Below are 27,517 nucleotides of genomic sequence, written 5' to 3' on the forward strand. Positions count from 1 at the left end.
TCACTGTGAGGAATTTCCAGTTATGGAGAGTTCAGCAGTGGCAGGCAGTGCACTCATGCTCAGCACAAACACTGTCATCCCTGATCTAGAGGGAAAAGAAGACAGGAACTTGGAGAGGAAAGAAATGGAGCGGGGAAGCTGCAGGTCTGGCTGGAACTGTGGGGAGGTGAATGCTGCCACCAGCACCATTAGGATGGACACATTGCAAGAACAAATGGGTAAGACCTTAATGTATTCTGGTCACTCTGTTCTTAATTTTCTTTGTGTTTAAATTACTGTGTTCTTTAAGCATTGCTGTGCACAGAGAACTGTCACGTTTTCCGGCTGAGTATTTTAATTAATCTACAATCATTAAATGCAAGAAAACAGCTCTATTTCCCCCCTGGAAAAGCTGCATGGATTGGACTATTAAATTATCTACATTGAAATTCACTTTGGGCAAAAAATGGATTATCTATTAGAATCATAGAATGGTTAAGGTTGAAGGGACTTTAAAGATCATCAGGTTCCAACCTCCCTGCCATGAGCAGAGACACCTCACACTAGACCAGGCTGCACAAGCCTCATTCAGCCTGGCATTAAACACTTCCAGGGAGGGGCTTCCACAGTCTCCCTAGGCAACCTATTCCAGCACCTTACTGCCCTAATGGTGAAGAATTTCTTCCTGGTGTCTAGCCTAAGTCTCCCCTCTTTCATTTGAAAACCATTCTCCCTTGTCCTATCACTGCCCACTGGTGAAAAGCCCCTCCCCAGCTTTCCTCTAGGCCCTTCAGGTTCAGGTACTAGAAGGTCTCCCCAGAGTCTTCTCTTCTCTAGGCTATTACTTAAGCTGAGATGAAAATTTTCATAACCCAAGAGCCAGAATGCTGAAATGCAAATTCTGTCTTTAAATTTTTGCTATAATTGCTAAGATTCAGAAGCAAAGATGTGTTAGCCTGCAGGTTTCTATTTTAATAAAATTCATAGATTTCTGGTTTTTGTCAAAGCATATAATACTATATTTTTTCTGCAAATGAACCATAATTGATGCAGTAAAACCATGTGAGTCATAAACACTTTTTGGGCGGAAGGGTGGAGTGGTGTAGGTGGCTGTCTCTCAAAACCAGTGGCCAGATTCTTACTTCATAGTAGGCCCAAGAGCTTTCTGAATGTGAAAATACTTCAAGCAATTATTGAAAAACTATTACATGTCCTATAGCCTCGACAATGTCTTTCTGTTCACAACAGCAGCTCTGCTGACACCAGAGAATACAGGGCACAGGCATCCCAGGGTGGTACAAAGTTTCTTTAGCTTGCCAAGAAGTAAGCAACTCATCTCATTAATTAGGAATGAGGCATGGAGTTCATGTTAAGTGTTTGAATCTAATTGTAGAACTTTAAACAGCCTCAGTGTTTAAAAATGTATTTTTAGTAACTTTTATATTTTTGCTCAAATTTAATAGCAAACTATTGTTTGTAATTAAACTTCCATGGGTAATAAAATGCTTGCTCATAGTTTTTTGCTTTCTTCTAAAAGTAATAGAAATTAGGTTTAGTTTTTAAATAAATAGTACCTGCTGGATATTCATATCTCAATAAATATCTTTCAAGGCAAGACCAAATCTGGTAAAACTGAAATAATACAAGTTCATATGCCAAAACCAAATGCTAATTAACTATTCTTAACTATGAAATGATGATTAAACAATTGATAAGGTGTTGAGAAAGTTTTGAAAGTTGGTCTGTTTGTACTTCTGAACAAAACAAGAAAAAGCAGAACTACAACTAAGTATGGTCCCAGAAACTGTGGGTGACTAAAATTTATCATGTTCCTTAAATACAGTCATCCTACACTGCAGTAGATTTTAAAATCAAACAAAAACTCCCAAACCCCTGCAAACACTCAACCAAAACCCAATGAAAAAACAAAATGCTTGGGAACTGATTTTTTTGTTCTCGTATACACTAAAAACTGGCTTCCAAGGTGATGTTTTTACTGCTTACTGCCTTTTTTCTGAAGTAGGAAAATCCTGTGTTTATGTATCCTTATTTGTGTGACTTTGGTTATGTAATATCCATAGATGTACTCAAGGGAAGATGCAGAAGACTTAGAAACCATCATGTCCTACTATATTACATTTTTTTCTTAAAAGTAGAGCTGCAGAGAAAAATGTCTTGGGGTACATGAGAATTGCCTCAGCTTCTTTCTTTTAAAAATTAAAGATCTAGTTCTCCCACTTGTGTTCTTAGAAATATGAAGCCTAGTCTTCACTGAAAAAGAAAAAAACATTAAAATATTTAATTTGTGTTACTTCTCTAAAACTTCAAATCACTTGTTTTTTACATTACCTTGTCCCATGTATTACACTTTTTACAAAAAAAAAAAATTATTTCTCTCCATGTATGAACTGGTATGAGGCAGTTGTATCATTGCCAGTTTATACTAGTGAAGCTTCAATGGAGGTTACTTTTTAGCATAAGTGCAAGGGAAGAGAAAAAATGAAGTCTGAGTCTTGCTCCTTCCCAGAGGGGACCCCAGTTTCCTGAGGGGCCATTTTTCCACCAATTCCCCATCATCTTGAAGCTTCACATCAAAATGAGGAAATCAAGATTTAAATTCCTCTCCAGCAGGGTATTACATTGCAGGAAGGGGAAGAAAGTTATTTTCATTTAGCAATTGCCTAGTGCATTAAATGCTCTGTAAGTGTGGGGTGTTGTTTTTTGGGTTTGTTTTCTTGTTTTGTTTTCACCCAAAATGGTTTTTGTGCTTAGAAAATGCACTTAACCAATCCTTTTGTTTATCATAGAGTGTTCTGAAAGTGAAACATGCACAAAAATCAGTTCAAGGACCCTTCCCAATCAAGCAGAGAATTTTCCAACTGGTAAGATAACTTCCTCAGTCTTCTCTTAGAAATATAATTCTTTTCTCATGGCTTACTATTTATTTAATTGAGACAACTAAATCAACACTTGCAGTTGTCACTCCTGTAACTTATTATATACTTTGGGGTACCTCTGAAGTGTCCAATTTCTACATAAGTTTGGTTGAGAATTTCTCATAAAGAGAAAAGTAACTGCTATAAAATCCAGAAAAAAAAAATTATGGATTATACTGTACTGGCTAGTAAAACAAAAGAAAAGCAAAAAGTTCATTGCTTATTTGATATATGGTTTCAATTCTTCAACTGTCTTATATTTTTTTGTGGTACTTCTGAGTCTTTATATTTTTTTAATATATTTTCAATGAAGTTGCAGTTGAGTACAGCTCTTCAATAAGTAGGTATAACTGCCTTCCTTTCTGGAGAGCTTACGGTCTGCTCTGTCACATTTCCCTTGCTTATGGAGGAAGAGAAATAGCCATTGAAAAACAACACCAGGATGCACTCTTTCTGGCTTGACCTGACAAATCACATCAGTGGTAGACAGTCTCCCCCAGGCATACAGTTATTTGTAGTTACATTATTTGTGCTTATGTAGCTGTCTCACTCCATAAACAATTTGGGTAGTTCTTATCTGGGGATATGGATCAGAGCTCACAGAAGCAGGAAGGAAGACTGCCATAGGTGCAATGGGACCACATTCGTTTCCATTAAGCACTCCATTAAGCTCATATTTTGGCAGAAGCGGACATATTTCAATTGTTTTAATTGAATGTGATTATTATTTTGGTGTTATTAATATTAATAAAGACTTGTGTCAGCATCTTTTATGGCTTTAGGTAAAATGAAAAGGTCAACAATACTGTTAGCGATCTGAGAAATACTCTACTTTTTCTTATTTGTACTAACAATTGACTATATGACTGCAGCTTAAACAAAGAGGTCTTGTAATGCAGTAACACTGCTTCATATTTCTGAGACACCCTTCTTGACCTTGAAGTGTAATGAGTAATTTAAGTGCAAGTCATCATAAAACTCCATAGGAAGCCCTCTGCAAACAGATTTAGATGCAGCATATTAGGCTACAATGTGAAAAATACCTATTTTACTTGATGAAAAGGTGAAAGTCAGGAGCTGGAAGATAAGCTGTGTATAATCTCATTTATTGCTGGAAGTGTGACCTATTTGCACACTAGCAATTGGAATTCTGAGTGAGTATTATTGGCTTACGCGTCCATCTGGGTATCTGAAAACTCCTGAATATTATTTTCTGTCATTGAGTTAAATTAACAGACATGCAGAATGACAGCAGCTTTATCAAACAGCCTCTATCTGAGGGAAGCTAGCTAAAACTGTAGCCTCAACTGTGCTAAAAGCTTCTCAAATAGATGTAATGATCTGAGAACAGGTAACTAGCTGCTTTAGATATGGTTGGTACTGCTCAACCAGCTTGGTTGAGAAACAGCTTTTTCAACATTCAATTTACAGAAGCCTTCTGAAGTAGTGGGAGTCTCGTATCAGATAACCATGAATTTAAGATGAGCATAAGGAGTTGCTCTAACAGGCTGAACTACCTGTATTTTTTGTGATTCCAGTATCTGCCTTGATTTTTAATATACATGGGATATTTAGAATTCTGGTTGTGTTCTCAATGTCCATAGACCTGTCTGATTTAACAAATTACCAATCTGCTTTCTTCTTCCCTCTTCTCTCCTCTCTACCCCCAAGTTTCTCGTCTCCCAAAATGTCTACAGACTTTCACATCATTCTCTGTACAGCTGTAGCCTTTAGTATGCAGCTGAAAAAATAATCTTGTGTTTCTTGCTGGGCTGCTAGCTCTCTTGGATAAGAAAATTGAAAAAGAAACACACAATGGGACAATTTTCTGTGTCTCTAAACCTGAAAATAATAATTTTTAATGTGGATGGATTCTGATTTTTTAAAGGGATTTTCTGGTTCTGCAAAGCTGATTCACAACTTGTAGCACTGTAAATGGATCAATTTTTTCTCCAGATATCTCCTTGAAGTTAACAATGGTAAGACGAAAGAGTGGATGTCCTGATCCTGGACTCCAAAGACATCTCAGAGGGCAGCTCCGTCTTCTGGAAAATGACAGCAGGGAGGTGACAGCAGTTTTCAGTGTGAGTTGCTTGGGAATTGATTTATTTATTCAGAGAATACACTCTGTGCTACTGAAATAATTGGTGAGATATTTGGGTCCTGTTTCCATTTATATACTGTATGCTTCAATTGGAGTGACCAGAATTTCCCATGGTCCAAAATCATCTGAAGACATGAGTAGTATTGAACCATTGAAAAAGACCTGAACAACAAATTGGTGTAAAATAAACCCAGCTAATGAGGTATTGAAGGGTTTAATGTTAAATACATTCTGCTTTTATTCATGTCAAAGGAAATAATGCTTTTCTGGCTTTTGTTTTATTTCAGTGGGTTTTATTTGCCCTCATATTGATTCTTCACTTCAGTTTCCAGTCAGTTGGAGTAATTTCTTATGCAAATTACCCAGGAAACCCACTGCTAAGCCTAAGAGGAAGTCTGAAGGAGAACAGCATAAATATTGGACTTCCCTAGGGCCCAATAGTCATAGCTTTAAACAGCATGCACAAGGGTTGATGTATTTTTATTACTGTATTTAATTTGATTGTATATGGGAAACACATCCTCTACAACAAATTAGGTTTGCTACAAATACAATTTAAAGTCTCCTTTTTCCTTTTGATGAAAAAGCAGGATGATACCATTTGACCTCTGATGTCCTTTTTTTGTCTGAGCTATGAGTTCCAGCCTCCTTCACTAGCAAGCCAAACACTGAAGTCTTAATTAGTTATGTCTTTATGGTGGTATCAGATGTGTGTCGTTCTACGTTATGTTCCTTTCATGTGTTGTGAACTCCTCACCACCATCCTGCTGATTTTTGTGGCTGGGAAAACAGTCTGTACTCCTGCTGCTCTGCTCTGGCTTTAGTTTAGAGGCAGAGAGAGAAAGGGAGAAGGAATCAGGAGAAGGAAGACAGCATACAAATAGATTAAATTTATGCCCTCATTAGAAACAGACTAGGAAAAGGACTTTGAAGGAAGCAAGATTTATAATGATAAATTTCCTTAGAATGTTTTGATATTCAGCAGTGCATAAAACCCTTGAGGCTGAGATATTTTAGCATGTGTTGGCAATTTATTAATAGATTTCAGTCTCTCGTTAATATTTAATCCAGTGGAGAAAGGGGCATGCAGAAGATCAAAGTGGTGATGAGGCATATCTCTTGAGGAGGCTAAAGTTGGACTTCTGTTTTCAAAAGGAAGTTACTATTTTAATCTGTTCATGTTGTGTGACTTGAAAATATGGAAGTTAATCAGAATTAATTCTGAGATCTTTTAAAATAATGGCATAAGTCATAAAAACAGTGGGTCAGCTCCATCTTGCTCAGGTTACAGAAAATGTTTGAACAATTTTTATTGGCTTTTGTTTATTTTTTCTCCCAGAGTTAGAATCGGCTTCTTGTTTAGTCCTTAAATTGTTTTAAGATGCATTTTGATTTTAATATGACAGAAGCAAGAATACAGTCCAGGATAAATATACAGTAGCATTATACTTACAGTTACATCTGATTTATTCATTGAGATATTGGTTCAGGTAATTGTTTCATAAATTGCCAGAGTGCTTTGTATTTCCTTGAAAGACAATAGCCACCAGCATTGGAGAGCCCTATTTTTAGGCTGCCAACTGAAGTTCAGCAGACTGTTACTGTTCTTTGACTACATCCATCAAAATGTGCATTTCTTTCACTTATTTGAAGGCTTATGTAGTTCTCCCTTCTAGCATTTCTGAAATTCCTTAAAATCCATCATTAATATGTACAACAATCATTGCTCACCTTTATCAAATGTATGATTTTATGCTACTCTAGCAACAGGAACCAGTACAAATGAGGAGAAAAGGCTGTAACTGCATCTTTATTAAAAAAATAAAACTCCAGTATATTTAATTGTTCTAACCATGGGAAGAGTGAACTAGAGAATGACTATTCAATGACAGAGCTCTGAGGCTAACCTTACAGCAGGATGTTGTGGATCCTAAAAACTTACAGGAGTTCAAGAGACCTAAAGAAATATTAAGTAAAAAAAATGCTAAACCAACAAACAAAAATAAAACATTTCCTGTATTTAATATTAATGCTCACACATCTGGCAAAGGCAGTTTTCAAGCTGTAAATGGCTCTGTGATAGGGTATTATTGGAAAGTACCAGTAGATGCCTGATTGGCTTTCACACTCTAGAGAATACTGGCCAATAGACACAGATGTGATTGAACCAGACATGCCTTTAGACTCACTTAGTGTGGTCAGTCCTGAGGTCTCAGTTTCTCTAAATCAACCTTACTGAAACTGTTAGTACAATTGGTAAGAAAAAATCAGATTAAAACTTGGTTTACTGTACATTGTAGGTATGTGTTAACAGGTATCTCCTCCAGTTAAATCCTGGATGATTTTTTTATCCTTCTTAGAACATAGCATTTTAGCATAGGTGTTACCTAGTGAGAAATTGTCCTTGAGTTCAGTGTAATTTGAATTAAAATATTTTTTTATTATTTTTAGGAGCTCTCTGCCAGACTGCTATCTATTCATAGTGATCAAGATCTAATAGTGGTGACATTTAAAACTTTTGAAGAAATCTGGAAGTTTCTAACCTACCATTCACTGGGTAAAGCCATTTCACCATACAACAGTTCTGGTTTTTTGTTCCTCTGTGCACAACTTCTGATTGACTGAGAACTTGCTGAACAGAATTTTGAGATTCTTTCTATTAACTCATAGAAGCAATAATGTTCCTGACCTGGGTACTAGTGATGGGGCTGGAGAGACCCTCCAGCCTCCAGAATATTTTGCCCTTGTCCCAAAGCAGAGAACAGTTGTTGTTTCTGGCAGATGTCTAAGTTAGGTACTCCACAATCATATTTTTGGAAGCAGTCTATTCAAATCCAGGTGGCTTTGTCCTAAAATCTAACCCATGCTGCAGCTTTAATGCTTTCACAGCTTTTTTCTGCTCACTCTAGACATGTCAAGGTTGCCCCTCTTTCTTTGCACCTTGCTAATACCTATTTAGAGACTTCCAACCCACACTTGCAGTCAGAATTGTTTTCACTAGGAAAATCAATAATACTCAGTTCTAGTTCCAATAATCCTCAGTCTTCACAGGTAAGGGCTCTGGCTTCATTGTTCAAGTCAGAGTGCAAAGGCAAAGACTGGGAAAGGAAAATCTACCCACTGAAGGAGAAGAGCAGGTTTGAGACCATCTAAAGAACCCAAAAGTGTACAAATCATGAGACCTGACAAGATCCATCCATGGCTCTTAAGGGAGCTGGCAGATGAAGCTGAAATGCTGCTTTCCATTATATTTGAAAAGTCATGGCAGTCTCAAGTTCCCACTGACTGGAAAAGGGGAAACGTAACCCCCATTTCCAAAAAGGGAAGGAAAGACTGGACTCTTCTAGTTGTTCCACATCCTTCCTGAATAGTAGTGAGCAAACTGGACAGGGTTGGTAAAACTTCAGGGGAAATGTAAAGTAAAACAAAGATTTGTTTGTATGCCTTGCATGTTTCAGTTTGCTTTCTAAATCCAAGCATGCATTTTGTAACTATAGGCTACCATTGATTGAACTTCCATTTTTAATATCCTGTAGTTTCTCAGGTCTTTTCTGAAGAATAGTATTTGAATCAGGTCTTTATTTCCACTTTGTTCACTTGATTTGTTTTCTTCTGTGTATGGAGAGCTTGTATGCATTACTACTGATTTGCCTGTTTCCATCAGACCAAGTTAAAATGAATTTTATTTTTTTATTTAATGTTTGCTATTTACTTGCTATTTTAAAATGCTCCTGAAAGGACTAGAAAGCGTTCCAATCCAACTTTGCAGAGAAAGGATAAAAACATTAAATTTCTTCTTAGGCAAGGCCACTGATAACAGGGAATTGACTAAAAAATCTTCCAAATAGCATGGCAGAACCTTAATCACTGATCTGCCCACCTTCTTCATCATAGCTTTTTCAGCAGAGGATCTGCTAATGTACTAATGTTAGCCCTCTAAGTAATCTACAATCTATAGCATGTTGATTATGCTACATCAATCCAGATCTCCCTGCAACTGTCATAGCTTTTGAAATCCTAAGTCCTAATGTAAGGAATCCCAGTTCCCAAGATCAAGCACTACTTTCTTGTGATTTACATCATCTCTGTCCCAAAGAAATTCCAGGAATCTGATACCCTGGCACAGTATCTGCATAAATAGGCACACCTGACTTGGGCAACAGAAGTTTATAGTGATTACTTTTCAAGATTTTCAAGATTATTTCCTGTACTTGTTGCTCACAGCTTGCTAATGGTTACCTCTTTCAGATCCCAAACCTTAACTATAGGGAACCCTTGTAAGGGGAGAATATCCTCTGTTTTCTGCAGGATTAGATACAGAAAAATGGTGTGCCTTTTTGGTGTGGTTTGTCAAAGCTAAGGATTAAAAGTAGCTGCAAGGCATGTGACTTGATGGATATAATTTTGCCAGTACTATGTAGTAAAATGAGTTCTAGACTGTCGTTTTAGCAATAATGGAATTACATAAATGCTCACCCCAGCCTCTGACTTTGAAAGGCTGTTTTCATGTGTAGTACTGTAAAACACCAAAGAAAACAGATTGGACTTTTTTTTCTAGGTTTTATAAATCACTGCATGGAGAACTTATTCCTAGACCAATCTTTCTGGCTGTATTCTCAAGAGGAGGAAGAAACAGGCATTGAAGTCTGTATAAATGAAAAGTCATTAAATTTGATGTACAGAAGCCTGCTAGTACAGGAAGGTAAGAAAGACTATATGCTAAGGCTAAATTTAGAGAAATACCTTTAAAATCCTAAAATCAAATATTAAGATTCAAATACTTAAGTTAAAATTTAAATTTATTCACTCAAATGCACCAGAAAGAAGAGATAGGGACAAACACAGATCTGGTTCAGTAGGATCATTGAGGCATCAGAGAAACTGATGTGCAACTGGTCCATAAAGGATACAAAAAGGAGTAGGCAAGTATATACATTCCCACTTGCTTAATACTATTGCAGATCCTGGAGATGTACAGGAGAGGGATTAGACAGTTGCCTGGCTCATGGCCTTCTCCTAAATAGCCTCACCTGCTGCCATGGCTGGAGATAGAATGATGAGCTAGATGGATTGTTGATGACTGCAATAGGAACATGCAAAATGTTGTAGCGGAAGAAGCTTTTATACTTCATTTAACACTTCAGCTCTGCATACTTTTTTTTACTGAAAGAGAAACCAGACAGAAACAAATGCATATCTGGTAATCAGAAAATTCTTGTGAAATCTCAGATTTAAAGTCTCTAATTGAATATTACTGATGGTCCTGAAGCCAGTTTTAAAGCTTGCATGGCACTAAAACATTACATAAAATTACATCTGCTTCACTGTTTTTGGTTTTTTAGGGGCGTTTTTTGTTTCATGTCCTGACAATCTGGTAAGAAAGATACTGGTTACAGACAATGAAATAAACACTTACTTTGAGACTGGGGCTTTTACTGAAGATGTAACAGGTGGATCTATGGATGGTGATGTGACTGTGCTGTCTAATGCTTCTCTGGAGCCATTGATTCCTTTTCATCAGTAGGTACCTGACTCTACCTATTCCATATGCATCTATTTGATATGCACGTCTGCTTAGACATAGGTGTCTCTAAATGGCAGCTTGCTATGGAGTGTCCATCTGCCATTAACACTGAAACAAAAGCTCTATGTTCTTCCATACCAGACATTTGAAATTAACCCAGAATAAGATAGAGTGAAAGTTTTCATTCTTCTGGATGCTTGGAAATATGGGTATTAACAGGCTAGCAGTGTTTATATTCAGGACTGTTGACAGGACCAATTCAACTCCTTAATGCAGTTTGTAAGTTCATGTCCAAACTCGTAAGTGCTATAAAGCCAAAATTACATCAGTGGGTTTACCTCAGGAATTGCCATAAAATCCTCCATTCTTGGTGTTCTTAGTTGTTAAAAAGCTGGACTTCTGTTGACCTTGGGCAGGGAGAAATTGCATGACTTTCTCAGATAGGTTCTCTTACTGCTAATGCTGCTCAAAACATAGCACTGTCTGAAGTGTATGGACAATGCTGAAATTTAAAGGTAATTGTGGGAGGGTTGCATGTTTTCTAAATGGATTTAAAATACCACAGTTAATGTCACAAAATTTCATGAAGTGTTTTACAGACTAACTTCAGTTTCTTTTTCCCCTTTCAGATGGCTTCTTAAAGGTTGTTCTAATCCCATTGACCTTACATGCAAAACTGAATCCAAATCCACCATGAAAGTTGGTAAGAAACTCCATGCAAACATCAGCATTACAAAAACCCCAAATTTATGTTATGCTTTTGTTAGGACAAGGTTCAATAACCCTTCTTTCTATTGTATTAGGATAAGAACACAGCTGCCAAAATTGTTGCAGTAAAATTAGTGAGAGCACAAATCTCTGTGTAAGGGAAGTTATACTTATTTTTACTCCTAAATACTGTATTATGTAAATCAATAAAGTAGTAAAGAGTAAGTTGAGGATGCTTCTGCAGACTGGACAACAAACTTTAAAACAAGAAAATGCACCACTGTGTAATTATTCTGGTTCTTTCACAACTGTATATAATACTGCCACATGTGTCAGTATTGACTAGTATGTAACTGCATATTTATCCAGTAGGGATTTCTTAGTTGTTTTTTTATTTTTTTAGTCTGGCCCAAGTTGAGAGCCCTTTATAAGACGGAAAGTGGGGATTTAAAACACTTCTTTTCTTTGCTTCATGATTGAATTTGCTAGAATTTTGTCTTAGACTTTGCTTTCTAATGACTATAAAAGGTGGATTTTGATGCTGTTATTTAAAGCTCTAATTGCTCAAACCAAACCAATTAGGCTTGGATGCTTTAAATCTTGCCACATTGGAAGTGCAACTCACAATTTCCAGGAATGTTTTTTGCTAAATATATTCCACTGAGTTGCTACTCTATTATCTGTATTTGTATTGTTAAATTACTATATCTGCAAATATTTTTCTTATTACCCAGCAATGGGATCTTGCCTTGCTGTGATGAATTATCAAAGTATTGTGTTGGAAGAGATGAGTTTCCAGGAAGGGGACAAAATTGAGATCATTGGCTACTTCATTGAATGCATGGAATGGTTTCTTGGAAGACATGTGTTTACTGGCCAAATAGGTTTTGTAAAGACAAGTCATGTTAAACTGGACTTACCTAAAAATAAGTAAGTGATATGTATTTAACTTGTAAAGAGCCTTAGTCTCTTAAGCTTTAAAATGCTGAATGCTAAACTCAGGTTTGGGATGGGTTTTTAGTTGTAATTTGGTGGGTTTTTTGTCATAGTGTGTATAATTCAAAACAAATGCAGAAACTGGAATATGAAGCCTGCTTCAGTGTTGGAAAATGTTATTAGTCTGTACCTGAGTAACTGGGAAAAGGGGTTTCTGTAGTTATACCTGGTTCAGTTTCTATTCTTCGGATCACAAAGTTTAAGTTTTACTATTGCAGAAAATCCCATTTTTACTGGTCTTTCAAGATCCATGTTAAAACGCTCAAGTTCCATTTTTGCTACTACTCTCAATTACAGGCCTTAACTTATTTCAAATGTGGCTTTTTTTTTTTACAAATTGCTCATAATGCAGGAAGAAAACTTTAAGAACTGTTAACTACAGTATGCATTGGCACCATGTAAATAGGCTGCTCCTATTATGTACGGACTGTTTGCATGTGGAAACAAGGATTTCTTAAATGTTATTTGCAGGTCCATTTGTGTAACTTAAGGCTTGTATTAGAAACCAATACCATCATATCATTAAAGATTTGTGATTTTTAAAAACTTATGTCAGAAAATGCTATACCATGACACACAGACATAAAGCTTACTCTATGGCAGAAACTTAAATGCAATCATAGCTACTATAAGTTTGTATGTATGTTTATAAATATGAGTAATTTTGAACACAACAGGAGCTATAATGTAAAGATTGTACTATTTCTCTAATAAGCTCCAATTTGACTGACGCAGTGAGCTCCTCAAGCTGAATCACAGAATTTTAAGGGACATCTGGAGATCATCTACTCCACCCTCCTGCTACAGCAGGTTCACCTGGAGCAGGTTGCACAGAATTTGCTTTTAGACACCTTCAAAGTTGTTCCTTTTTTTGTTAGACCACAAGACCTGGATTTTCTTGAGGCAGATGAGCTATCATTTTTTTCAAATGACAACAAGTTGGAAGAAGTGATACATTTGTTGAAACAAACCTCCATCACAGATGTTTGCTCTGTGTACCGAATTGGTAAGTATGACCTCTACTCCTTTTTATTGCAAAAGATAAATGTGCAGTTCCTATAACTCATATTTTTTTCTATTCCAAAAAAAACTTCTGCCTTTACATCTACTTTAAAATATCTTGCTATTCAGTTTGGTCATAGGTCTGGCATGTAAAAATGTATATCATCTTTGCTACTTTACTGCTACTTTTCCCAACAGAGCATTGACAAAACTTATCTTGTCCTTTTTTTTTGAGTGAATTAAAGAGCAGGGTTTTAAAATCTGTTACTGAGCTGAACAGTTCTTCAAGCTTTCAAATGTTAGTACTGTATTACAAAAGGTAGCATGTTAACCTAAATGTTGCTGGCTTTTCATTAATCTTAGAAATGATGGCATAAGAATTATTGACAGCTAATGTAAACATACACCTCTTTGTGCTTGATTTGTCTTCAAAAGGTATAGAAAAATAGCAAAACCTATTAATGCAAAAAAATGCATTTAGCTACATCATCTCTGGCACAGCTGTTCTTTCTTAGTGTTCATGCTTTACATAAAATAATTAGGATAACTGGAGTTTCACCTTTACAAACTTAGTGTAAGGTAGTGTAATATAGTTGCCTTGCTGAATGAAACAGGAACAGCAATTTCTTATTGCAGCTTTTGTTTTGTGACAGTGCATATGCTTGTCAGATATCCAACAATTTTCTTTTCATTAGTGTCATCCTAGGAGACAGGCCCATTAGGCTCCAATTTGAAAGGAGCCCGTGTGCAGGTTTGACTTGGGTGCATTGCCTTAATTCTGCAAATCAGTGTGTGTGTGAACAATGAGGCATGTCAGACCTGAGGTGCAAAACGTAACTCGTGTCAAAGTGCAAAATGACTCCCCATCTTGCCATCCTTGCCCAAATGAAAAGCCTGGGAGCAGAACTTCAGACCTATTTTGTACTAAAACAATCTTGTGGGCTTAATGCACATATTGGTTTTGCCTGTTGCATGTTCTTCAGCACACCTCATCTCCTACCTAATCTTTTCAAGTGCCAACTTCTTTTCACAACTTCCCCAGCTATTACTACCTTCTTCATCGTGTTTTCTCAAACTGCACAATTTGTCAACATAACTTCACTTACCCAGAGCAAGTGTGTTAAATATTCACTTGATGCTTTGTTGTGTGATCTGAGTAAATGGGTTTTCAATTTTTTCCACCTACATCAATCTAATAAGAAGTGTTTACTTATGAGCACTTCCCCAATTAGATATTCAGAGAATTCATTTATGACTATTGTAAATATCTGTGGCATTTGTCCACCAAAGTTAGGAAATCATTTAAAGGAGATCAAGAAGTAAAGTCAGTGACAAGTCATTCTTAAAGGGTAGTAAAATTGCTTTCTATCAGCTTAAATAGACCTAGTTCTGTGAGCCTCTGCTTTTAGATATATCCTTCATACACTCAGTACCACTTTTATTTTATCTAGTGTATAAAAGACAGTGAATATAATCCTGAAATGCAGCATTACTGAAATATCTTGAGAAATACACAATAGTAATTCTGAAAAATTCTACAGATGTGCTATGTTAAACATGTAAAACTAGATCTATAACAGTAATGTCTATAGAATTTAAAGATTAAAGCCTTTTAAAAGAAGAGAGATACACGTGTTTTTCATCTGCATGCTATTGGAATGGCCACAAAGTCTGAAACTTATCTGCACAAACTACCCTAAATAATTATTCACCCACCAACCCCATGAGTGACTCTAAAACTTGTTTCAATGATATTAAGGGCTTTTTGTTCTCTTCCTTTAGAGATGGGTTGTAGGGAATGATTGTATCTATGCTGCCTATTTGTATTTTAACGCAGCAGTGATGCTTCTCTAGTGCAGGACAGGTTGGCTTTAATTCTAACTGTGATATGCAGGTGCATCCCCACCTTACTGAGCAGTGGCAGGTGTGTGATGATAACCATGTAGAAAGCAGTGAACTGGATGAGTAGGAGAGTAAGTCCCTAGTATCTGTTAGCTTTGGGTCAGACTTAGAAATTCTACTCTTCTAAGTTTCCAGGACATTTCCAATTCTTCTGCAATAAAGAATTCTGAAGTAAAAAACCTTATTTTAGGATACTTGAAACTGAAACAGAGCTAAGATACCATAACTAACATGGCTTTTTTCTTTCTCACAGACCAAACAGAAGAACCAGAATTTCAGAAAGCTCATGAATCTGGTAATAATTCACATGCATACAACTTCTACATAAAATTAATGGGACTTCTGATAGTTTTGATATCTTTGCCAGCTTTTCTCTTACGTCTCTTCACATTCTAACTTCTTCTCTCATTGTTTGCTTTCCTGGGCATTGCTGTAACCCCTTCTCTCACTAGGTTTTGCTGTAAGACATTGTGGGTTTTCATTGCTATCAGATGTCTTTCTTACACTTTGCTATCCAATCGCAAGTTGCGTTGCTTTTATTGCTGTGATGCACACACATGCACCTCCACCAACACTGCTTAACAGGGCAAAAAAACCCAGTTTATGGCACCTGGCAAGTGCTGACTTGGAATTCCAGTAGATTTTCTGTCTACTAGAGAACTTAATCCCATAATTATATTTCCCAAAGGAGATAGTTTGATGAGGATGCAGAATTACTTTCCTTCAGAATTTAGTTGATAAGCTGTCAGTACCATTACTTGTAATGTACTACACTTTTCTAAATGCCAGGTTTTGTTTTTATAATTCTGCTGAACAGTTTCAGAAATGAGATTCTAAGAAAACTGAGCTCTACATCTGCAACTGCAATAAGCTCCTGTTGATACTATGACTGCAGCCTGTGCCCCTAGTAGTCCCTAGCCCTGTGACCTTGGCTGGATAAGTGAGAGTACTAAAGAAATGATGCATCTTGGTCTTTTTTAAATTTCCAAGATATTCAACAATGTCAGTATTAGGGGAATTTAGATCAATGACACCATCAATTACCATAAACTTGGTAATTTTGAGAAAGTTAATCTGTGCCAGTAGAGAGGTTTGGATACATCACACAGGTGTGGCTGGCCACACAGATAACATGGACAGCAGAACAGGAACTTTGCAGGCACCCTCACATCACCTATGTGAGACTTCAACAACTCAAACGAGCTCAGACTTACACATCCTTCCTGGCTAAAACTTCTATCAGGACATAGGCATACCCTTAGTCAACCCACATGCTCAAATTCCCTTAGTCCATCCTGCATCCATGCCCTGACCTTGTGTGGTGGTCAGCCCACTCCCTCCACTCTTGGGTCACTGGATGTAATTCCACCCCTAGGCCACCCAGTAACCTGAAGCAAATCAGATATGGATTGTTAAGAGCAGTGTACCAGAGTGTTGTGACACCTTGACACACCTGGTTTCTGCTCCCCTGTTCTCTGGGGATAACACTGATATCTGGTTTGCAAGCAGTGGCCTGGAGAATTGAGGGGCCATCTTGACACACCTAGTGTCTGCTCTCCCTTTGATCAACAGGACAAGTGGGGATGATCAATCACCTCCTGACTGCCTAATATGTCTGTACTTGAGTTGTGACCCAAATGGGGATGATACCAGAACTTCAGAATTTATTGAGATCTGGGCATGTGCAACTGGTGGACAAGTACAGGAATATTTTGCCATCCAAGTTAGGCTGAAATGGAAAAGTACCCGACAAATGTCTATTCTCTTGGATTCCATAAGCAGCAATTCATAGGGAGACCCTTAGAGCTCTCCTGGATTGCGGCAGGTTATGACCAGAATTCCACCATCCTTCCCACACACACACACCTGAGCTAAAACATCACGCAGGTGTAAATCCTTGAGGAATGTCTGCTGACAAAACTGATGGAAGGTCAGGGTGAGTTCATCATCCTTGAGTCTTGGTTATCACCTGTTAATGAGAGCTGATGCATTGTGAGCATTTACTCCATACCTGAAGAGGGACATTTTAACTATAGGCTAGACTGCCATCCACCTCTCTACCTGTCTAAGTGTCTGCCTTTAAGAGTGTGAGTGTCTATATATCTCATAGATCCAAATATTCTTGTGTGTTTGTATATTATGTGTTCATGTGCATATATAGTTTAGTTTAGGATACCTTGTAGTAAGTTAGGGTGAGCCTTGTCATTCTTGAATCTGTAAGTTCCTGTTTTAATAATGTAATTTACTGAATCACTTGTCAGTCTTTAAAATGGTTATTGATTAGGTGCTACTAAAACTCAAGCTTTCAATTAATAACTCCTTAATTGCTGCTAAATCATGACTGTCTAAACACCCCATCTGTTACACCTTGAATCCTTTATCCAGCCTCCAGTTCAGATCTTGGGTCTTTCTGGTCTTCTTTTGCTTACCAACTAGTCTGAGTTGCAATTTACTGGCAGATCTCTCTCATTCATACACACAGAACAGAAACACTGAGGATACACTCCTGCAGAAACCAATTTGAATTAAAACTGGACTTCAGCAGGATAATTGTTGCATCAGGCACAAGGCCTGGCTAAGCAAGTGTAGTGATCAGCAACCTGCTTACAAGTGGCAAGTCCTGTTTATCTGCACTCAGTCTCTCACACCTGTTCTTTCCTGATCCTTCCTGATTTCTCTTTCCCCACCTTTGGCTTGTCTCCTCAACATAAAGTGCAGTATGTTTACGTAATTTTTGCCTAACAGCATCTTCTAATGATACTGACCTATTAAAGGTGATGTGTTTGTGCTCACATCAAGTTGTGATCTGTTACTTATTTTTAATTTCAGAAATTCAGTGTTCACATTCTAGCACGGGATCCACTAGCAAGAATGGAAAGATAGAAGAATTCTTGAGGAACTTCAAGAATTTGGAGGCCGCTCAGGCAGAAGAGCCAACTACAGAAGGAAAGGATTCTGCTAGCTCTCCAAATACAGAAGTCTTTCCTCCTCCTGAAAGACCTTGCTTCCACATATGTCAAGATGATGATCAAGCATCTGACACTTTTGAGTCATTGTTACTCTTCTTAAACAGGAAAGAGTATGACAGAAACTTCAAAACACTGTATGATTACTCTTACCCATTTATCAACAGCATGTTTTATGGGTTTTCAGAAGAAGAAGAACTAGTTAGCTTTTTTAGATTAGCAAGGGAAGCAGCAAAGAAAGCAGGTATGTCCTGGGCTCTAGCAAGGTTGTGCTTTGTCCTAGGCAGGCTTAGTATTAAAAAGCTGAAGTTTTCCCAAGCTCGGGTGTATTTTGAGGAAGCGTTGGGAGCAGTAGCTGGAGGGTTTAGTGATTTGCACTTTGTAATTGCTCTTTATACAAATCTAACAATTATCTACTTGACACAGAAGAACAAAGAAAAATGCGCCCATATTTTTGACAAGGCTACATCTCTTCTCATGGGGATTCCCAACTATATTTGCAGTGCTGACCTGGAGTCGGACATTCTAAAGTATGCTCTGAAGAGGACAATTCTGAGGCAGAACAAGCATGCAGAGGCAAGGGCATGCTTTCTACTAGCAAAACATTACAGTGCACGCAAACAGCATGAAGAGGCACTACCATTCTTGGAAAGGTTTCAACTGTTGCTTAATGAGCTGGGTTTACAAAACAACTTATCAAACAACTGTTATTTCAAACTAGCACAATTGTACAATGAAAAGTGTTTGCCACACATTGTATTAAGCTGCATAAAGGTCACCTCTTCCCAGAGCTCCAGTGCTTTAATAGATTCCTTGAAAAGGATTGATTTAGTAATCAAAAATGCTCCCAAGCTCTATGGTGTGAGAAAACTCAGACAAATACACCCATCCCAAATTGTACCTTACCTCATACAAGCACTTTCCTCTGTGTTTATTAACGAGCAGCAAGGACTATGCTGCACTATTCATCTTAGCTTAGCAAAACTGTACAGCCACCACAAACAGTATGGAAAAGCTATTGTTTACATGATGAAAGCACTGGACTCCAATGTTTCTGCTAAGCCAGAGGAAGCTATTAACCATCTGGTTTCACTTGCTTGGTTATATATTCTTTATAAACAATACGATGTGGCTTTAGCCATTTTAAATGCTGTTGTAGACTCTTCGTGGAGCACTCCTCAACAACTAGGCATAGCTTATAACATGCTTGCTATTGCTTTGAAAAGAACAAACAATACAAAAGAAGCTGCTGAGAGCTACTATAAAGCATTGTGCCTTTCAGAAGAGACCAATATGACCCATAATCAAGCTATAGCCCTAGCTAATTTTGGGGCACTCTGCCTGCACGCAGCAGCCAGCAAGCTGGCAGAACATTATTATATTAAGGCAGTGAAGTTATTCTCCAGACTTTCAAATCTGGACTGTGGTCAAGACTTCATCCAAGTCCTCCTTCAGTTGGGATGCTACTATGTTGGTAGAAAACAAAGAGAAAAAGGAAGATTTTATTATGAATGGGCCTTTTTAGTTGCAATGGAGATAAGTCATCTGGAAAGTAAGTATGGTGTTATTCCTCTGAAAGTTAAAAAATGTACCCTGTTTGGGAATGTTTGTTATAGAGGTATGTCATAGTTGCTCCTAGGTATGATAGTCATTCCTTAAGAGGCATTTTATGTCTGGTTATGTGATAGCTATCAAAGTGATTGAAATCTTTGCTCTGTCTCATAATGGTGAAGAAATAAATACATGTTGGCTTGCTCTTCTGGTAGTACTTAGGTTTGTCAGAAATTATAGAGAAAATGAAATGTTAAGAAAGAAGCTAAATAACTAATAAAAAGTCTAGAGATTTCTATGCTTGATAATTTTTATAGTTATGGTATCATTTGCAGTGCAGTAGCACCAGATTTGAGTTTAAAGACATGAAAACAATTGCTAATCTGGATTACTTTTGCATAAAATAGTTGTATACAGAAGAACCATGCTTTATTTTTTCTTGCTACCATGATTAAGGGAGCTTATACAGGAAAGGTAAGGTGAGTTTTATTATTTTATTTTGGAGATCAAGTTTGAAGTAACCTATTTGTTAATACTGTGGGTGAAGAAATTCAGTGGAATCTTTGTGTTATTATTTTTAAATTGTTATTCATTGACTGGGCTGAAATTTGTGAAACAGTGTGAGTTATTTTAAAACTGATATAACTTTCATCTTTAAAATAGTGATTCATGTTAGTCTTTCCAATCTATTCTCCTAGGTCAACTACAAGCAATTAAACTGCTGTGTCAATTCTACAGTACAGTTGCTCCCAATGAGGCTCAGTGTGTCATCTACAATGAGTATCAACTATCTTTAGCTAGAAAGATGTCCAACAAAGCTCTGGAGGGACAAATTTTGGAAACCATTAGTCAGCTCTATTTATCTTTAGGAACAGAAAGGTAAGACACGTTAAATGACTTTGCTTTTTCTCTGATTGCAACCTTTCTATCCCACTAAAGAATATCAGTTTTCTGCCACAGCTGAATATCATGGAATTTTTCAGTCTGCTTTGCCAAAACACTTTATTAGAATTGAAGGTTCCAGTGCTAGTTGAGACTTCTTTTGGGGGTCTTCTGGGCTTTTTTTAAAGTAATTATCATCTCTGTAGGGAGACAAGATGTTCAGTGGGGATTAGCAGTACTTTAAGAGCCAAATTATATTTAAAATCTATGTAAATACACTGTGAAAGTGTTATCTGTTATGCAGCTGTTGATGAGTGCTACAGCTCTAGGATTATTGCTGGCAGGTGACTTGTTTGCAAAGATATTTTTGACAAGACTATTTTTCCATGAGAAACCAAATGGCATATTCCAAACAGGTCAGACATCAAATTGGCTATGTAACTGTTTCTCTTTGAGGAATTTCTTTTTTTCTCCAAAGCTTATATAAATACAAAGACTATGTGCAAATCTGCATAGTGTCAGTCTCCAGCAGTTTCTATACAGCTTTCCTTTTCAGAGTACCATTTCTTGTTTTATTGAAAAAACAGACTGCACAACTCAATTTGCAGTAACTAACAGGTGCTGGGAAAACTTAGAGGTTTTTCTAGACAATTTTTCAAGTGTTTTTAAAGACAGCTTTTTCTGATTTTATTTTCTTTTGCTACTGCATCTCACTTCAGGTGGTTACTGTAAATTCAAGGATTTTCAAACATGCCTAGTAAGGATAGAAAAAATATCCTCAGTTGTGGGAAGATTATAAATGCTTATTTTAGTTCAAAATGTCTGCAGTCCAAACATCTTAACTTTCCTAATGTCACCTAATTTATTTTGCTTTGTTCACAGCTGTTTAATGAGATAGCTGGTGAAAATCACTTGTAGAGGCTCAAGGCAAAGGAGTTGTGTAAGATTTTTTTACTACCTGGAATTTGCAGAAGGATTTAACTAGCTGGAGGAGCTGCTGCTTTGTGTGCATATAGTACATGGAGTTTATGTATCCTAGAAGCTTGGCTCCCAAGTAATGTTAGCTCTGTAACCTCAGGAGACTATCAGATAGGAGCATGTACTCAATTTCATATTAGAGCATACTATCACAGTATTCTTTAACAGTTCTGAGTAACAAGGATGTCTGTGATGAAGTAATGAGAATAGTGATGTCTGTGGTGTCACCACCTCCATTGTAAATTACTGTGGCCATGCCAGGGGACACAGCCTATCCCATTCCAGCTGCTGTGCTGGGTTATGGGTTCATATATGCTTCTTTCTGCTGTAAAAGCAAAAACTCAGAAGGAGGGATATAAATGGCATTCAGTAATTGAGTTGAATTGGACTACTTTAACTACCTTGCCTTTCCTTATCCTAGCAACTTGTCAGCAGAGAAGACTGAAATGTCAGGCTTGTTCAGTGGTTCTTTACTTCCTCTCAAGTATAAAGGGAGTGACAGGTCTTTTCAATTTCTGTAAGAATCAGCAAGTAGTAAAACTTTTTTCCATCAGAGGAGATACCCTGTTAAGAAAGAACTGAAGCCTTGGTAGGGTTAAGTATGAAGGAGCATATCACTTCTAGATTTGTTTCAGATTTCTTTGGAGGTCTAAGCAGAGTATTCTAAAGATGCACTGTGAAAGGATTCACTGTAACTGTGTGGTTTGTGTTAGATTTTAATGTTTGTGCCTCTGTAGCCATAATTGATAGAAGAACAAAAGATGAGGAAAAATTTTTCCACCTGTCACTAACCTGAGGTAGGGGAAGGACACGTCTAAATGAAACTATCCTGAAATAATATCATGTGATAACACTAGCAGGAAACAGATTGAGCAAAAAATAGGAAGAGGAAAATGACTGCACTTGCTAGTTACTAGTGCAATGTATCTGAGAAAGTATAATTTTATATTGAATAGAGGAAACAGATTGTTTTTTATAATAACATAAAGTGCTTTTTTATTCTTAAGGAAAGCATTCCCACTTCTGAAGAACCCCTCAGTCATTAGCAGTTTTCTTCTGTTTCAGGGCTTACAGGTTGGCTTTGGAATGTACCAAAAGAAGCCTTGGGATATTTATAGATCTCCAGAAAAAAGAGAGAGAAGCATATGCTTGGCTACGAGCAGGAAAGATATATTATGTTCTGAGGCAGAATGAGCTTGTGGATCTTTATATTCAGGTATGCTGTCAGCTCTTAAAGGCATGCACATGTTAACATGGTGCAGGTGGCATGGGAAGACAGTCATTCAACATCATGATCCCAGAGATTTTGCTAGCTGATGTTCCCAACATATAGCAATACCATTTATGTAATGCTTAACAGCTGAAAGTCTCGGCATTTTCTATTGGTTCTCCATTTTAATCTGGAATGATTTAGGGCAGTGACTTTTCTTAGTGCCTGCTCTGTTGTATTTATTCAGCATTGTCTACTAGCTCTACAGCACCACAGCAATCAAATCACGTATCCATGCTTCATGCTAGTGGATAATAGACAATAATCATCTTAGCATGTGGGCTTGTGGGCCAGGTCTCCAGAAAAGAGTAGCTTTTTCAGGAAGCATTTCCAGAACATCTAAAGTTTTCCTTCTGAGGCTGTGCATAGCATGGCATGGGGCCAGCTGGAGCTGCTCCTGCCTCTGCAACTGTGAAACCAGAGCCATGTGGCTCCCACACCTCAGACCCCCCCTCAACCAAATGGGACCTGTTGCTGCTTCTCCTGCTGTGCTAATGCAGACTGAAAGATGACCTGAAATGGGGTCTAGCTCTTATAGCTGCTGAAACTGGAGAATCCTGAGCCTTTCTCAGAGCTGCACTGACTTTCATCTGTATTGCTCCTAGCCATTCACTGAAGTACTTGGGGAAACAGTTTATTGCTTTTGTAAAGGGACTAAAAATACTTCTCTCCTGTACTAAGGGAGAGTGCTGCTGCCTTGTCATGCAGGATGTATACAGAACCTGATATAGTAGAGTCTTGGCTGGTGTATGAATGAGTGGTACCAGAAGATGATCTCTAAAATAATCAGACATATGTTAAGATTATTTGAAAAAATTCTACAAAGCAGGGAAACATAGGAAATGTGTTCATGTTTAAAATGTACCGAGATACAATATGTGGGGCTACTTTGATTACTTTTTGTCTTAATCAAGAGATAGAACTTTTGAATACTTACCAAGAAAACTGAAAAAAAGTGTTTACAAGAAGTGATTGTGCTACAGACCTATTATTTTTGTTTTACTAAATGATATAGGTGATAGCTTCCAAGCCAGTCATATAGTGGTAACAAAGCCAAATTGGCATGTGGTATAATTTTATCAATCTTTACTTCCTCCAGGAGGAGGAGTGGGCCAGGAACATGCATGTTTGTTTATTCTATACTCTGCATGTATGGAACCTCATATTTAGAGCACAGTCAGTGCCTGTCCACAAGGAAAGTCTCAAAGTGGGAAACTGCCCACTAAAAGGTGGTCCACTGCCAGTTATTTGTGAAGGTCATTACATATTAACTTGCATGTAAAACACAACTTCCAAAGTTGTGATGCAATGAAGTCCTAAGTGCCTGAAGCCAAAATAGGCTGAAAATGATTGCTCCCTTTGGGCTTAAGTGGAGAGCTGGACTTGAATTAATTGAATGCAATTTGAAAACTGAAGATCACAAAGTCAAAGCAAGATTCTTCCCCTTTGGCATGTGCAAGTCCCCTTTCTCAATACTACTAATGCTGTCAATAACTGTGTCCTGGTACTCTTGCCCTGGGGAAGATGCATGCTGCCTTTCATGAAATCCTTTGCTAATACAGGATATCTTTAAGCAGAGAATGGAGTAGCAGAGCTGCATCTATTTACATAATTCACAGGCTTTATATGTACACTGTTAGTAATATTTAACTTGCAATTAGAATTCATTTCTCTAAGTTATTAAAATTCAATATGTTGCAGCTATCCAAAGCATTATGGTTTTTAGAGTGCCATGTGCTGACAGAGGAAACGGATTACTATTGCCAGAAAAAGGGAGACCATAACACTGCATGTGCCCAGGTCCTTGTGTTCCTCCAACATTTGTCCCTGGTCTATTCAAACCAGGATAACAGAAAAAGCATGGTCTCATAAAATATAGCCTCTATATCTTAAAATGAGAACACTGAACAAGATAGTTTCAGTTTTGTGGTGGTTTTTTTTTTTAACCAAGAAGTAACTGAGACTCTTTCCCTCACTCCTTGTTTTCTTTATAGGTTGCTCAGGATGCTGCTCTTTACACAGGTGATCCAAATTTTGGAATGGAATTGTTTGAAGCTGCTGGAGACATATTTTTCAATGGTACTTGGGAAAAGGAGAAGGCAGTGACTTTCTACAGGGTTTGTGCAGTTTTTCTACTGCATGGATAGTTGTGTACCTTCCCCTGCTGAACCAAAAGCTGATTCTCTCAGCAAAGAGGTTATAACCTATGGCAGCTGATAACTTTGTCATGGTGTTAACAGTTTTCACCTGTTGTAACTCTTTTGGATGTAAGGTATGCTATATGCAAAGAGCAAAATAAAACCAGAAGTTGCCCAAAATGACTTGAATGGAAGCCTGTCAGTGCACATCTTGGAGTTCAGCAGTACCTAAGCCGTACTTATGCATTTCAGGACAGGGCTCTTCCACTTGCTGTTAAGACTGGCAACAAACCCACTGAGCTCAGACTATACAATAAATTGGTGGAATTGCTGGTGACTCTGAAGGCTTATGAGGAAAGTCTGGAATATGCACGAGCATCTCTCATGCTCAGTGTAAGTTTAGGTAAGACAATTTCAATTACACCTTAATATTACTGATATCTCTGAAAGGGCAGAGTTCTAAAAAGCTTTTTTCCTTGGAATTCAGTTAGAATCATTGCCAGGATTTTATAATGATAGTACAATTGTTATTTTTGTTTCCATTCAAGAATGAACAACTTTATTGCTGTTTCTTAACTCCAAAACCTTTGGTAGAGCAGAGAATTAAACCTGGGACTCCAAATCCAAACAGTGTTCATCAGCTAATCTGTAATATTAATTAATTAATTATATTGCCCCAAGTAGCTTTTGAGTATCATATATTTCTTTCATATTTGTTCATAGCCTTGCTGGTGAACTGACCTCAGAAAATAGTCCAAACCTATAGAGCTAGCTTCCAAAATGACTCATTCAAATTTGAGAGCTATTAGACTGATTAAGTACCTTCTCACATCTCTCTCTGTGCATGGACAGGTCCTTTTGATAAATCTGAAAATCATCTTTTTGTTATAACTTTTGATGTAAAGTAGGTACTGGGATGGGCAAGGGAGTCGTTAATCCCATTAGCTTCTATACTTTCAAAATAATTTATTTGAATTCTTTGTAAGTATTTGCTGGATGTGTATATCTATAAATGAGAGATATGAATGTAAGGTTTTTTAAGAAACTTTAAGAAAATTCCAGAAACTGTAAAATCTTTCACAGGGAAATTTGGGAATTCTATGGAATTTTTCTTAAAGGATAGGTTTTGGCCATGCATCTATTGAGCAAAATTAGTTTTAGTCAAGAAGAGATTAGCAAATACATAGATGTATTCTGCTTTGAGACAATTTGACTGCTTTGTCTTTGGTTTTATCCTGACTCATACATTATCTCATTAGGAAACCAGCTAAATGAACGAATAGCTTACCATCGCCTGGCTGCCATCCACCATCATTTGGGTCACTGTGAACTAGCTGAACACTTTTATTTAAAGGCCTTGTCCCTCTGCTCCTCTCCTCTGGAGTTTGAGGAGGAAACACTGTATTATGTCAAGGTGTACTTGATCTTAGGAGACATTATATTCTATGACCTTAAGGTAAGAAATACTAAAAAACCTGCTGCAGACAGTTGTTGTATTGAATAATGTTTCATAATGTCAGGTTTGACCACATTTTATTTTTTTGCATTTAGAATCTAAATAATGGGAAAATGTCCTGAAGTCCAGAATCTCTATTATTCTTGTTTGATAGCTGATAAATTGAGCCTCAATGTCTTCTTAAACTAGCCATAATATAAAAGGGTACTATCTTTGTCTCATTTCAGGATCCCTTTGATGCAGCAGGCTACTATCATTTGGCACTTGCTGCTGCCATGGATCTGGGCAATAAAAAAGCTCAGCTGAAGATTTACACAAGACTTGCAGTCATCTACCATAACTTCCTTGTGGATCGGGAAATGTCTCTCTTCTTCTATCAAAAGGCAAGAACCTTTGCAACTGAGCTGAATGTTAGGAGAATAAATCTAGCTCCTGACCAGTGTTACAAGAGTTCATAAGCATCTCTGGAAAATTCAGTGGAACTACTACAGAAATGGTTCCTCTACCTAGAGAAATACTGCACTGGCTTTGCAGGAGGATGCAGAATGCATTCAGTGTCTCATGCATGTGCTGCAAACCAGAGCTCAGCATCCCAGACTAAATAACCAGCTTTATGATAGTGAACTACATTTCACTGTCTCCAAGATAAACAGTCTTATTTTTTAAGGATCAGCCTGTAAACTAAACCCCAAACCCAACAGTCTTTTTAAACTAGTTTTTCTTTATCTGTTTCTACCTAGCTGGATACTGGAAAATGATCAATGCATAGACAAATAAATACAATGCATACAAATATTTAATAAAGTGTTACCAGAGGAAAAAACTCTCCATACAAATTGTGGCTTTCTTTGCATCACCTCATTCTTGTATGACCTGAATCTATCTTACTTATTTGACATCATAAAAATATGTGCACAAGCATGTTAGGTAGGGGATTTGGAATTGGTGTGATCCAATCCCTTAGGTATCACCTCTTTTCCTATTAATCTACTACAGTACTTACAGGCACTAGTTAAGATCTAAATCCTGAAAACACTTGCATGTTGTAATCACTGGTTTTCAGAACTACAGTCTCTAGTAATATGTAAGTTGTAGTTTTGTGAATTTCAGTGGTACTGTGAAGGC

At 37.4% G+C, this 27,517-nt stretch overlaps 1 protein-coding gene across 3 annotated transcripts; it reads left to right on the forward strand.

Moving 5' to 3' along the window:
* Positions 1 to 27,215, forward strand: SH3TC1 (SH3 domain and tetratricopeptide repeats 1). 3 transcript variants are annotated; one of them, XM_051617776.1, is made up of 17 exons: positions 1 to 218; positions 2,787 to 2,861; positions 4,872 to 4,999; positions 7,471 to 7,576; positions 9,578 to 9,721; positions 10,362 to 10,539; positions 11,173 to 11,246; positions 11,986 to 12,181; positions 13,126 to 13,253; positions 15,405 to 15,446; positions 17,981 to 19,669; positions 20,367 to 20,547; positions 22,594 to 22,744; positions 24,793 to 24,915; positions 25,189 to 25,339; positions 26,196 to 26,392; positions 26,620 to 27,215. In XM_051617776.1, the coding sequence occupies exons 1-17, from the start codon at positions 23 to 25 to the stop codon at positions 26,848 to 26,850; spliced, it is 3,990 nt and encodes a 1,329-aa protein (XP_051473736.1). In that variant the 5' UTR covers positions 1 to 22; the 3' UTR covers positions 26,851 to 27,215. The 3 variants fall into 3 exon arrangements, 2 of the variants coding, with proteins under 2 accessions (XP_051473736.1, XP_051473737.1); XR_007889343.1 differs by lacking the exons at positions 26,196 to 26,392; positions 26,620 to 27,215 and having other exon boundaries at positions 24,793 to 25,070; positions 25,189 to 25,286; XM_051617777.1 differs by lacking the exons at positions 1 to 218; positions 2,787 to 2,861; positions 7,471 to 7,576 and having other exon boundaries at positions 4,922 to 4,999.
* The last annotated feature ends 302 nt before the right edge of the window (positions 27,216 to 27,517 follow it).

The sequence above is a fragment of the Apus apus genome, chromosome 4 (genome assembly GCF_020740795.1).
Source record: "Apus apus isolate bApuApu2 chromosome 4, bApuApu2.pri.cur, whole genome shotgun sequence".
Lineage (NCBI taxonomy): Eukaryota > Metazoa > Chordata > Aves > Apodiformes > Apodidae > Apus > Apus apus.

Coding starts and splice junctions, on each gene's coding strand:
- SH3TC1 (XM_051617776.1), top strand. CDS start 23: ATGGAGAGTTCAGCAGTGGCAGGCAGTGCACTCATGCTCAGCACAAAC. Junction 5,000..7,470: donor AGGTGACAGCAGTTTTCAGT/GTGAGTTGCTTG, acceptor TATTATTTTTAG/GAGCTCTCTGCCAGACTGCT. Junction 13,254..15,404: donor TTGCTCTGTGTACCGAATTG/GTAAGTATGACC, acceptor TCTTTCTCACAG/ACCAAACAGAAGAACCAGAA.